Source organism: Mauremys reevesii, linkage group 8 (assembly GCF_016161935.1).
Source record: "Mauremys reevesii isolate NIE-2019 linkage group 8, ASM1616193v1, whole genome shotgun sequence".
Lineage (NCBI taxonomy): Eukaryota > Metazoa > Chordata > Testudines > Geoemydidae > Mauremys > Mauremys reevesii.
In genome coordinates, this window is record NC_052630.1 from 3,025,026 (window position 1) to 3,037,692 (window position 12,667).

The 12,667-nt window shown below is 38.7% G+C and overlaps 1 protein-coding gene across 3 annotated transcripts in view; it reads left to right on the forward strand.

Annotated features, from left to right (window-relative positions):
• CLINT1 (clathrin interactor 1) overlaps nucleotides 1-12,667 on the forward strand; it is a 76,042-nt gene that overhangs the window by 42,839 nt on the left and 20,536 nt on the right. For all 3 annotated transcript variants that reach the window (XM_039484060.1, XM_039484061.1, XM_039484059.1), the window contains 3 exons: nucleotides 563-671; nucleotides 1,541-1,705; nucleotides 6,014-6,191. In XM_039484060.1, coding sequence (XP_039339994.1) covers nucleotides 563-671; nucleotides 1,541-1,705; nucleotides 6,014-6,191 — 452 coding nt within the window. The remainder of the gene's footprint in view (nucleotides 1-562; nucleotides 672-1,540; nucleotides 1,706-6,013; nucleotides 6,192-12,667) is intronic.

Here is a 12,667-nt window from a genome sequence, read left to right on the forward strand (position 1 = left end):
TACTGAAGTTCAAGGAAGTTCACAATTTAAAAAAATACTTTTTCCACTTTTAAAATTTTTGTCTTGAAGTTTTCTTTAAACTTACTCCAGAATACTGTTTTATACATGAACACATTCCTGTAGAGAGCAACATAAATAAGTCACCATAAAAATTGCTTTTAAATGAAAAACATTGGGGAATTGAAGGGATGGAGGGGAGACAAGAAAACTGTTTTTTGTTTAACAGGGTTAGGTTTGCTTTTTAAATTTCTATGACCATCTTTTTCTGATAAGTTATTTGCTTCAAGAATTAGTGATGAGTTAATATTGACAATCTACTTTGGTTTTTACTGAACAAATGCAATCTAAATTTGCTTGCGATACTTATAAACAAAAAAGGGGAAGAAGAAAGAGAACCTGATAAAAGGCAAATCAGTGTAATAGTTACTTATTTAAAAGGGGAACAAATCTTGTCATTGACTAACTTTTGGATTTTAGGGTTTAGTTTTTTTATTGCACTTAAAACAAATTCTGATAGAGCTTTTGTTCATGCAATCATTTAATGTGCTTTGTATTTTTATAGTCTTTGCTGCTCCTAGCTTACCTCATAAGGAATGGATCAGAGCGTGTTGTTACGAGTGCCAGAGAACACATTTATGATTTGCGCTCCCTGGAAAATTACCACTTTGTAGGTGAGCAACAGAAAAATCTTATAAGCAAATTAAAACAGTAGTTGGAGTTGTCAGTCACCTGAACCAGCTTAGAAGCCTCCCTGCTCTAATTAGAATGTGACTGTTGCCGGTTGTGTGAAGAGTGCAAAATCCAAGACGTGGGACCCTAGAGTATTAATTAGTGAAGACAAGAACTTGCAGAAAAGACTGGCTAATAACAACAGAACCAACACAACATGAGTGTTCGGGTTTATATTAAAATATGCACTAGAGACTGGTCCCCTGTGGTGTCCGTAAAGGAATAGCTTTAATCATATGGGAAGAAAAGGTTAGAGCTCCAAAACACACACATCTGTTTGAAGCTGGGCTTTTTTTCCTCCCACCAAATAATATTTACAGTGCAAAGGCAGCAAGGCCAATGTGTGTTTTGAATGTGAAAGAGGCTGGTGAGAAAAGCAAATTTTAGTTTTTAGCTGAAAGCACTTTAAAAATTCAGTTTTGCAGTGAGACAGAATTCTAGCAATTAGTGTTTCAAAAACTGCACTAAAAAGGCTAAAAACTAGTGCTGCTGGTTAAAATCGGAATAAAATACGAGTGAAGAAAATAGTTTAAATCTGAGCCTGGTTTTTTTACTCCAAAACTTACTTCTGTTGATCTGTTAAAGATTAATGTTAGAAATTGTACTTAATGAAAATACCTGATTTAGTTGAGGATGAAATTGCAATTGAAATAAAATATTGTGACACCTCATATTTTAGACAGGTTCTGTGCACTTTAGGATTTTTCTCATAATTGTTCATTTTGTAACTTTTTTTTTAAGTTTGTTAGCTTATCTAATGCTGAGTACTAACTGCTACTGCTGAATTTTTTTCCCCTTTGCCAATATATAGATGAGAATGGCAAAGACCAAGGTATAAACATACGCCAAAAGGTGAAAGAAATGGTAGAGTTTGCCCAGGATGATGATCGACTTCGTGAAGAGAGGAAAAAGGCAAAGAAGAACAAAGACAAATACATTGGGGTTTCTTCTGACAGTGTCGGCGGGTTCAGATATGGTGAGTACAGTGTTGTGTTGGTCAAGTAGATGAGGAGAGCAGTTTGCACCCAGTGACTTAGCTTGGTTTCATGGATGTACTGCAAGGAGCAAAGAAATACTGAGCAAATCCTTCCTGGACAATTTGTCCCTTTCTAAAGGACTCTTTAAAATATACCTGGCAACTTTATTACTCTTATCGAGCTAATAACTTTTCAAATCCTTCTGCTACATCTGAATAGAAATGAAATAGAAATTTTCAAATGTATTGGTGGCAGTTTCTCTGTGTCCCGTGGGGGGTGTCACTTAAATTAACTAAATGGAGATTTTGTTACATGGCTGGTGGTGATCCACTGACGCTTCCAAAACTTAACTGATCTATCTGAAAATTGGCATGTAGGGTCCTTTGCCACAATACAATTCTAATGGAAAGTTTGAAGCAAATCAAGCGGCATTTTCAAAATATAGGGCTTCCAGAAGAATTGTGGGGTTTTTAAAGATTGCTAATACTTTTTCACCTCTTCATAGCTGAAAAATGGCTTGACCTAGACATCTTACCCTTTTCTCAGGGAGCTGACCTGGCTGAGTGCCTTTGATTTGTTGTGGTGGTGGTGGTGGTGAGTGTGTGGTGTTTAAAGAAAAACAATGCGTACCTTTGGATGTGCAAGCAGATCTTAAACTCCCATGTAGCATTATATGGATGCTTGAAATATAAGCCACCATATGTATGTATTTTGATATTCACATCAGGTCTGTGTGTTCTTGTTAATGTGCGTGTGGTGCTGCTTGCTGATCTACAATCTATAATGGAATTTGGGGGTCTGCATCTGGTCTATGTGATTTTTATTGTATGCATTGAATCTGCAGCTTCCATGTGCACCTTAAGGAGCATGCTTCCCAGTGCCAGCACCACACCCACTTTGCCTTGACACACTAAGAAACTTGTAGCTGAATATCTGCTGTGCTGCTTTATTGCACCCACCAGGCCTTGGAAAACTGAAGGCAGGTCACCTGTTCAGTGTTTCAGTGGGTGTTGGGGAACTTAAAGGAACCTTGTTGAACAACAGCTGGTATTGAAGCTTGGGGAACTATGGATTTAAGGGGAAAAAACTAAGTAGTAGTTTTGTCTTAAAAATCAGTTTAAAGGGATATTCTAAGGTTAAAATGCAAAAATGCGTAACTCTGTAAATGCCATTAAGGTCACTTGCCCATTCATAACTCTGCATCTCTCCTTGACATATTAGGCTCTGGAGTGCCTACTGTCCAGGGAAGTTGCACTTCACCTGCAGGAGTAGTTGCCTAAAATCTAGCTTGATTTAGGCATTGACATCTCACATCAGGCCTTTTTTTGCCATGCTTTGAAGCTTGCCCACCTCTGTCTGCTTTGCTTAGATGATCATTCACGAGCAATGTAAGGCACTTCTTTATGCACCACTCCCTCCTTGGCCTCCTCCATGCTCCCAGTCCTGCCCCAGTGAGGAACAAAGGTCTGAGCGTGCATCTAAATTTGCATCTTTCGTGTAGCCCAACATGTTGCATCTAAACCATCAGTCTGTCCATATCCTCCCTGGTATTACTAGAGATCAGGATATTTTCCACTAAGAGGGAAGTCCAACCCTCATGTTCACAACTTCTGAGTGCTCCTCTGCAGTGGAACCAGTGTGACTTTGTGCGAGAATGGACTGTATGTGAGGGAGCTGTGCCAGGAGTATGCATCCTCTGTGTGACCTGGAGATTTGCTCTGCACAAGCCACTCTGTGGCACTGTGGACCCTTCCATTACAGTGAGGAGGAATGGTACATGTAAGTGCCAGTGGGCTGAACTGTCTCCATGGTATAGGCAAGGATTTCCCACCTTCTCTTCCCCCCCCCCCCCCAAAAAAAAAAAAAAGATAGGCAGTTCCACCATGCTATAGGATAAGTGCCTCCTTGCAATATATTCCTTTGGGTTTATGCTACCTGCTGGGGGGCTCTGGTAATCCTCTTGTCTTGTAGAACGCTCACAGGCTACTGCCTCTGTACCTTCTTCATTATTGTCTCCTATCTTTCTGTCTGGGTTGGCTCTTGTTTCTCTCTCTTCAAAGAGAACTTACCCACCCCAGGTTGATCAGTGGAAAACTTCATTCCTTCTCCATATTCTCTTCAGCTCTTTTCACCACACTTCCAAATCTGAACCCGTGTCATCTCATTAAAATGTATTTGTTTTTATACTAAAGGATCTCTAATTAGCATCACTTCATTTATCACTATATTGAAGTGTTTGCAAGCATTTGCATCATCTTAAAATGCCAGCACAAAAAAACCCCTTCGGGCTGAAATTTTACATGTAAGGTCAGGTCTTTCAGCTAGAAAGGAATAGTCTCTTATACAGAAAATGGATTTTTTGCAGGGGGATCCAATAGGAATTTTTGGGGGAAATAGTTTTAAGATTTTTTTTAAAGTATCCAAAAGCATATTAGTTTGGGTTATTTTGTGAGTTTAAAAAAAAGTGAACAGGCTATATTTTATCAAAATAGCCCATGATTTTTAACAATGCTGTGTCAGGCTAACATGTAACAGAGTTCTGGAACATGTGAATAAACTTTACATTGGAAAACTTTTTTTTTGTAACACCCCCACCCAACCTAATTTATTTTTGTTGTCTCAATCTACATTTCGGTACATCAGGCCAGGTTTTTCAGTTGCTTGTCAGCATTCTGAATGTTTATAACACACAAGGAAACACAATGTACGTTAAAATAGAGAAACAAAGTGCACATTCAGTGCACATTGATGTGCTCCCTAGCACTTTCTGTGCTTCCTGTGATGGAGAGCACTATTGATTACCTAGTTTGGTAGACATTTACAAACTCTTTCAATATAATCTTGGTACATACAAGATGGAGAAAAGGCTATAGGCAGCTGGATACTAACATTGAGCCATTTGATCAGAAAGCATATCTGTACTTGTACAGATTCAGTATTGTACAAAAAACTAACAAAGGGAGTCATTTTGATTTTCACATTTTCTTTTTCAGAGATTAAGATTTTTCTTTTTGTATGTGTAATTCAGGTTGGAGAGAGGCATAACTCGGATTCAGTTGGACCTTTTCATACTCCTATAACTTACTCATTGTGTATGGATTTAAAACTGTTTTAATTGAGCATGACCCTTGTATTTTTTTAAGTATCTTACAAGTTTCTTATGAGTTCCCACATAATTTTACTAATTTACCATTTTTGCTGTCTGCTTGCTAGTTCCATTTCACTCAGGTAAGGCAATAAAAGAAGGCTGGTCAATGTCTCCTTTCTAATTTTCATGCACTATGACCAACATGTTCAAATGTTTGGTGCTTAAATTTAAGCACCTGAATACAAATGTAGGCAACCCATAAGTGGCTTAATATTTCCAGGATCCAAATATCTGCCTGTTTGAAAATCAAGCCACTGATTGGGTGGCTAAAATTTTCAAACTTAGTGTAGTCATCGTATTGTTTCAGATTCCAACAATGCAAGGGGAAGTTTTAGTGAAAATTTCTTTTAAATTTTTTTTTTAAATTAACTTTACTAAATCTCAGTTTAGATGTGTACCTGAAATATTTGCAGATAATTCAAGAAAAGCTATAATCTCTTTTCTAAACTAACCAGCAGCTAGTTGGAGTTCTTGATTCTCAACATTCAGAAGCAAATTTATTTTGCTGTTAATTCTTGATGGAAGTGTAGTGTTGAGAAATGAAAGCACTGACTGGCTGCTGAGAAGGTAAGTTGCTGTAGTTTCCTTAATGGTTTCTAAATCTTGTTGTTTGAGGGTTTTTAACAGGAATAGATGCTAGAAATATTACCATACGTTTTCAAACTGGTCTGTTTTGGTGTTTGGTACTGTGCCTCTGTGTATTTATGAGCTTTTAAAATGTATAAAATCTTTGAAAGATTTACCACTTAGTGTGGCAGCTTGGCCAGGAATGCAATATTGCACATTAAGTTACCATTATAAAAATGGCATGTTCCAATTCTGATAAGTTGCTTATACAGCCTGAGTTGATTCTCTTATGCTGCTCCTCCAGCAGGGTTTAACAGTATCCTGATGTGCTGTGCTGTGCTCTGCAGTGCATTACGGTTGTGTAGTTGTCATAAACAAAAGCTTTTGAATCTGCATTCCTGCCACTTAATGATTGGCATTCCATGCTGTGCCTTGCTGTAATAGTGTTGATTCAGCACTGTGGGAGCTTTCAGTTTGCTTTGAAAACTCATAAGGTAACAGTTTTTGTGGGGGTGATGGGGGACAACTCCAGAAAGACTACAGGCTTTTTCTTGCGTTTATCATCAGTATTATGTCTTCACAAATTGTATAGGTGAAAGGTATGATTCTGAGCCAAAGTCAAAATGGGATGAAGAATGGGATAAAAACAAGGGTGCTTTTCCATTCAGCGATAAACTAGGTGAACTGAGTGACAAAATTGGAAGCACAATTGATGATACCATCAGCAAGTTCCGGAGGAAAGATAGAGAAGACTCTCCTGAAAGATGCAGGTACTTCTACTATGTTAAAATAGCTGTGTCTATTCTGAATAGTCACTATAAATGTAAGGCTTATTAGGTATCTGCATTTTTTTGCCACGCTTTCTCCTCTTAATAGAAATACAATTTTGGGCCAGTCTGTTGTGATACCTCCACCCCCCCTTACCCTGCTCTGTTGGTTCCAGGGGGGCCATGTAGCTGTCATCCCCAACCCCAGAGAATAAGGAGGCTCTTTGGGTGGTCTAGAGCAGTGGTCTCCAAAGTGGGAGAAAAGTTTGGCAAAAATGGCATGGCAGGGGGTGCGTGCTCAAAAATTTTTTACTAATAAGAGTGCGCGATCAAAAAGGTTTGGAGACCACTGGTCTAGAGCCAGCATAAGTGCCCTGGCCTTGCAACTGCTTGTCCAGGGGGAGTCTGGCCAAAGTGCACTAAGCTCTAGTAATTCTCAGCTATTGTAGTGGCCTCCTGGGCCCACTGCATCAGCCTTGAAGCTGCTCTATTTTATGGCAGAGTCCAGGCAAACTCCCAAATGACCCAAGAATAAGAAGAGACACAGAAATTGCTTACAGCCACTTTAGCCCCACCCTCCACCTCCTATTTTCATTTTTTTCACTGAGTTTCTGTATTGAGCAGATCTCAAGAAGAACAGAGAATTTGGCCCACTTACCCTTGTACTTGAAACAAATAGTTTAATTTTCAGCTAACCCTTTTGTAAAATGACAGATGTTTGTTCACCTGGCCACTAAATCCTCTGCAGTCGGAAAATAAAACGGAGGTGGTTTTTTTCCTGCAGTATGAACTCTAAATACAGCACTCTTCAACAGATGTATTAAATTTTATTATTGGGAGATCAAACCCATTCTTAACAATCTGAAATTGCTACAGAGAAAATGCTCATTTAAATAATTTCCTTTTGGGTAAACATTCTAAAATTGTAGGAATTCTAATACATCTTGCCTTTATGTATATTAGTGTTTTTTCACAACACTATGTATAAGTATTTTTTTTAATACTAAGTAGTCCAGCAGGGAAGTGAAAGTAATACTAATGGTGGCATTTTTCAGAACAGGGCAATATGGCCTTCCCCTTAGGACATTAATAAATCAAAAACTGGTACTCTATGCACACATCAGGGCTCCCTCTTAGAATTTATCATCAATAGAATACAAAGAGAGAGGATCAGAAGAAACAAACAACTTCAGATTTAACAATAATGGTACATTGATTTGAGTTTTGTCCTTATCCTTCAAAAGCAATTTTGCACGTGAGAACATTCATAAAGATCCTTAGCTATATTTCAAATAGAAAATATTTACCTTGATATTCCCCTCGTGTTGTCTTGTGCCACTATGGTTCTTCCTCATCCTACTGCTTATCACCTGGTTGGATCTCTATCTCTTAGTGTGCCAAGCAAGCCTCTCTCTCCACCTTTTAATCCCTCCCAAAACCCTCTTCTTTCAGCTAGCTTTCAACTGCTAATCTCTGCTCTACTCCAGTGTTTTTAATCTTCTGCACTAACCAGTTTTCTAACTTAATCATTTGCTCTTTCACACCTCATAGGTATTTCATCTTGCATCTTTGGTTGTTATCCTTTCTCTTTCCTTTCATCTTTTACCAGAAATGTCAGCCCAGGGACAATGTCTTTGATTCTATAAAGTGCCATAAAAGCATTTGGTACTATTAAGTAATAAAATCAATTTTAAACAAGGAGTAAAAAGGGGAAATTATGCAACATATACAAGCAAAAATGCTCTTCAAAGTAGTAGTTAAGGTGAGGTTGCGCCGCTGAGTCCCACAATGCAAAATAATCCAGACTTCTGGCAATATGCAGTGTCTCTAGTACCGCACAAAAAGCAGTCCAAAAGCACCTTTTTGCCTCAACAGCACATATGTGGAGCCTAGTCTAGAAGCCATTACGTGTGCATTGGGAATTGAAACAAATGGAAGTTTTGTTTGTAGGAGGATCAATTCCTCAGGGCGGGTCCATATTGTCATAGGAATCTCATGATGTAATGTGTAATTAAAACCCAATAAAAATCCTATTGATAGTTCTTTATACTCCTAGAACTGTAGTACCTATTTTTATCATTTCCCATTTCATAACCCACTAATTGAATACTACAGGTGCAAGTTCTACATAAATATTTAATATCTAAGTGTCGGTGATTGGAAGAAATTGGATTTTAGTAGTCGTGTGTGGCTTAATCAAAAATCCAACACTTCACAGAATGGTACTTTGAAGAATGTGTGCAAAGGATATGGAGTTTGTATCCTTCCCTTCTGGGTTCATGGAAATAACCTAAATCAGTGGTTCTCAACCAGGGGTACACATACTCGTGGGTATGCAGAGGTCTTCCAGGGGTGCATTAAGTCATCTAGATTTTTGCCTAGTTTTTACAACAGGCTGCATAAAAAGCACTAGCAAAGTCAGAACAAACTAAAATTTCATACAGACAATGATTTGTTTATACTGCTCTGTATACTATACACTGATACGTAAGTACAATATTTATATTCCATTTGTTTTATTTTATAATTACACTGTAAAAATGAAAAAGCAAGCAATTTTTCAGTAATAGTGTGCTGTGACACTTTTGTATTTTTGTTTGCTTAAGTAAGCAAGTAGTTTTTAAGTGAGGTGAAACTTAGGAGTATGCAAGACAAATCAGACTCCTGATAAGGGAACAATAGTCTGGAAAGGCTGAGATCCACTGCCCTAAATCACAGAAATGTAGGGGCTGGAAGGGACCTCAAAGTTGTCAAGTCCAGTCCCCTGCACTGTGGCAGGATCAAGTAAACTTGACTGTCTGGACAACCTGTTTTTTAAAACCTCCAACCATAGGAATTCTACAACCTCCCCTGGAAGCATATTCCAGAGCTTAATTATCCTTCTAGTTAAAAAGTTTTTTATAATAGCTAACCTAAATCTCTCTTGCTGCAAATGAAACCTATTGCTTGGGGTCCTGTCTTCAGCGGACGTGGAGAACAATTAATCATCCTCCTCTTTATAACAGTCCATAATGCATTTGAAGACTGTTATCACCCTCACCCCCCACCGCGGTCATCTTTTCTCAGAATTAAACATGCCCAGTTTTTTAATCTTTCCTCATAGTTCAGGTTTTCTAAACCTTTTATCATTTTTGTTGCTGTCCTCTGGACTCTATCCAATTTGTTCACATCTTTTCTAAAGTGTGATGCCCTGAACTGGATGCAGTACTCCAAATGAGGCGCTGCCTGTGTGAAGTACAGCAGGACAGTTATCGTCCATGTCTTGCATACAACACTACTCTTAATACATCCCAGAATATCACCCTTTGTTGCAGCTGCATCACATTGTTGATTCATTCAGTTTGTGAGCCACTGTAACCCCCAGATCCTTTTCAGCAGTACTACCACCTAAATGAATTCACTTAAAAACAAACATCCGCCACAGTTTATTCACAGTCTGTCAGGGTGCAGTAATGTAGAATTAATGTGCTGCTCTACTCTGAAAAGTGACTACATAAGGGATACTGCCCCAATCCACAGATCTTCTCTGTATGTGTTCAGTCTCAACTGTTGATGTTAGTGATTAAAACAAAGTTATTAATTTTTTTTACTCCTGTTAGCACTGCAGTCAGTACTGCTCTGCAAGGATGAGAACAGACTCCATCTGGTTTTCATCTCATCATTAGAATGCTTAACAAAATTCCAATTACAATCTTTATTTTTACTGATGCATGAACAAGACGAACCCAGCTTGACTTTCAGATTCCAGGTCAAGTTAAAAAAAAAAAGAAAAAAGTACGCTGAACACACTCGATCTAAGTCATTGAGAGATAAATATGTAGCCCCATCATGCCATTTTTCAGAGCAGAACTACACTTAAGGTATGCACAACTGTCTGTCTACAGAGAAACTGAAAATTTGAAAATACGGCTATTTTTTAACCTTAGAAGGAAAACATTCCTGTCTCTCAGAATTGTGTTCCTTTCCCAACTTATCGGTATGGATGGCTCATTGTAACTGAAGTAGTAGAAGAGAAGGCAATTCAGAAAGCAGTCACTAAAAGCCTCTGGTTTTCCTTTGTTGGGATTCCCCCCATCTTACACTAATGACCCCAGTGTCCTCATTGCTTTGCACTCCATTAATGCTGATCCCATCCTTATATACAGAAGCAGTATTTTCCAAATTGTCTGCAGGTACCTTAATGCAGCTGTAAAACAATTTTTTAATACCAAACAGGAATTCTTGAACTCTGTCCAAATTTCTCTCCAAGCTTTTAAGAAGCTAGTGTAGACAGCAGATGGCAAAGGAAAACAAAATGTGGTGTTGGTCTCCTATAAAACCTTAAGTGTCATCTTTGCTAAAGGTGACCTTGGTTTAAAGAGTGGTAATCCTTCTTTGCCTAAACCTAGTCAGTCCGCATTCTGCCTCAAACTATCTCCCCCAGAATCTAAGGGACAGGAAACCATTTTCACTCCTTTGTAGGGGAGGAGAATCTAAAGCAAAGGAAGAGACCACAGGCTAGAGTTCAGCTTCTGGCTGTTACGTGAACATACATTGCTCATAGAACCTTATCTTTAATGATTCAATACGATACTAGATGAAACTTCTTAACATTCACTATGCAGTTCTCACATGAAGCGGTACAATTTTATAGGGATTTATTCCGTACATAGTAAACACACTTAAAGTGAACATTAATCTATAATGTTTCATTGCTGTTAATGTGACCATCAAAGAAAAATCAAAACAAATCTCCTGAGACATTCAGTTTGAAGCAGTACAGTTTATTATAGAAAATTGGGCACTGTAATATTTTATGTCCTACATTTCAGTATATGTATTTAACCTCTCTGGAAAATGTTCAGATATAACACATGCATCCACCTAAATATCGCTTCTCTAATGCTGTGGATTTTGGAGGTCTGTTGGCCACTCAAACCCTTCTTATTTTTGTAGAGCTAGAATTTCTGGTAGTGCAGCAGTTAAGATGGTGTAGATCACTAAAGGGTGATCAGTGTCTTACTCTTGAGCAAGTGAGATTAACCTTACTACGTTCCTCTAAAACTTATGCTATAGTGTAATATGGGCATACATCTGAAGTGCACATTTCATCGGTGCATGTGACAGCACCTGCACTTATAGATTCATAGACTTGCGGTCAGAAGGGACCATTATGGTCATCTAGTCTGACCTCCTGCACAATGCAGGCCACAGAATCTCACCCACCCACTCCTGGAACAAACCCCTAACTTACGTCTGAGTTATTGAAGTCCTCAAATCGTGGTTTAAAGACCTCAAGGTACAGAGAATCCTCCAGCAAGTGACCCGTGCCCCATGCTGCAGAGAGAGGCGAAAAACCTCCAGGGCCTCTGCCAATCTTCTCTGGAGGAAAATTCCTTCCCAACCCCAAATATGGCGATCAGTTAAACCCTGAGCATGTGGGCAAGACTCACCAGCCAGCACCCAGGAAAGAATTCTCCAGAGTAACTCCGATCCCACCCCATCTAACATCCCATCACACTCCCTCAAGTTCCCCACAACACATGCACACATTAGGTACTTGGGACTGCACTGATGTGGTTAACAGTTAACAATAGTAATTGTATTGCAGTAGTACCTAAAGGTCCCAATCAGAGTCGGAGACCTATTGTGCTAAGCACTGCATGAACATGCAATGGAAAGAACCTGCCCCAAAGGAGCTTACACTCTAAGCCAAGAGTGAGGTGACTAAATGATACATTGCATTAGTGAGCTTGCCAGTCATCTTTGGAGACTTGGATTAAAATCCTGATATCACAGCTGAAAATGAATGTAGTGGTCTCATTCTATTCCCTCACTTGTGCATAGTGCTAATCGTTCTGTAGGCTCAGAGGACCAAGAGTTGGAACAGCTGAGAGTGCTACAAGTCGGGGATTAGGTGCACTGGCAGAGCTGTGTGGCAGTTTTGCACTACACTTGCTTGTATGTCTGGCTAAAGCTAATGCTGTTAGTCTTTGGAATACAAAATGGAATGTTGGACGTTTATTTTGAGTGATCATGAATTGAAGCACTTCCAGTGGCAACTAGACTGTGTGTCTCCCATTTCCTCTATCTATATGAAGTATACCAAACCCCCCACGCTATTTTCAGCAGAAAACAAAGGCTACCCTCTAGAGTATATTGTGGTTGTCATATCCCCACTGACAAAAGGACAGTCTTTGTTCAGTTAGATATGTTAATACTCTTGTGCATTATTAAAATACAAAAACCTTCCACTTTTAACTATGTACCCAGAAGAGAATTGCTATTTCAAAGTAGTTTTTCAATATATTTAAGCTTTCTCTAGCATTTTTCATTGTTATGTACAATTCTGTTGCCCTAATGATAAAATGCAATATGCCTGTTGCAAAAATGAATGATATTTTACACCTTTTTGGGTCACAAGCAAAATAAGAATGAAGAATTTAATAGATTAAACATACATTACACTGTGGTGCATAAAAAGATTTCAACTAAAACAG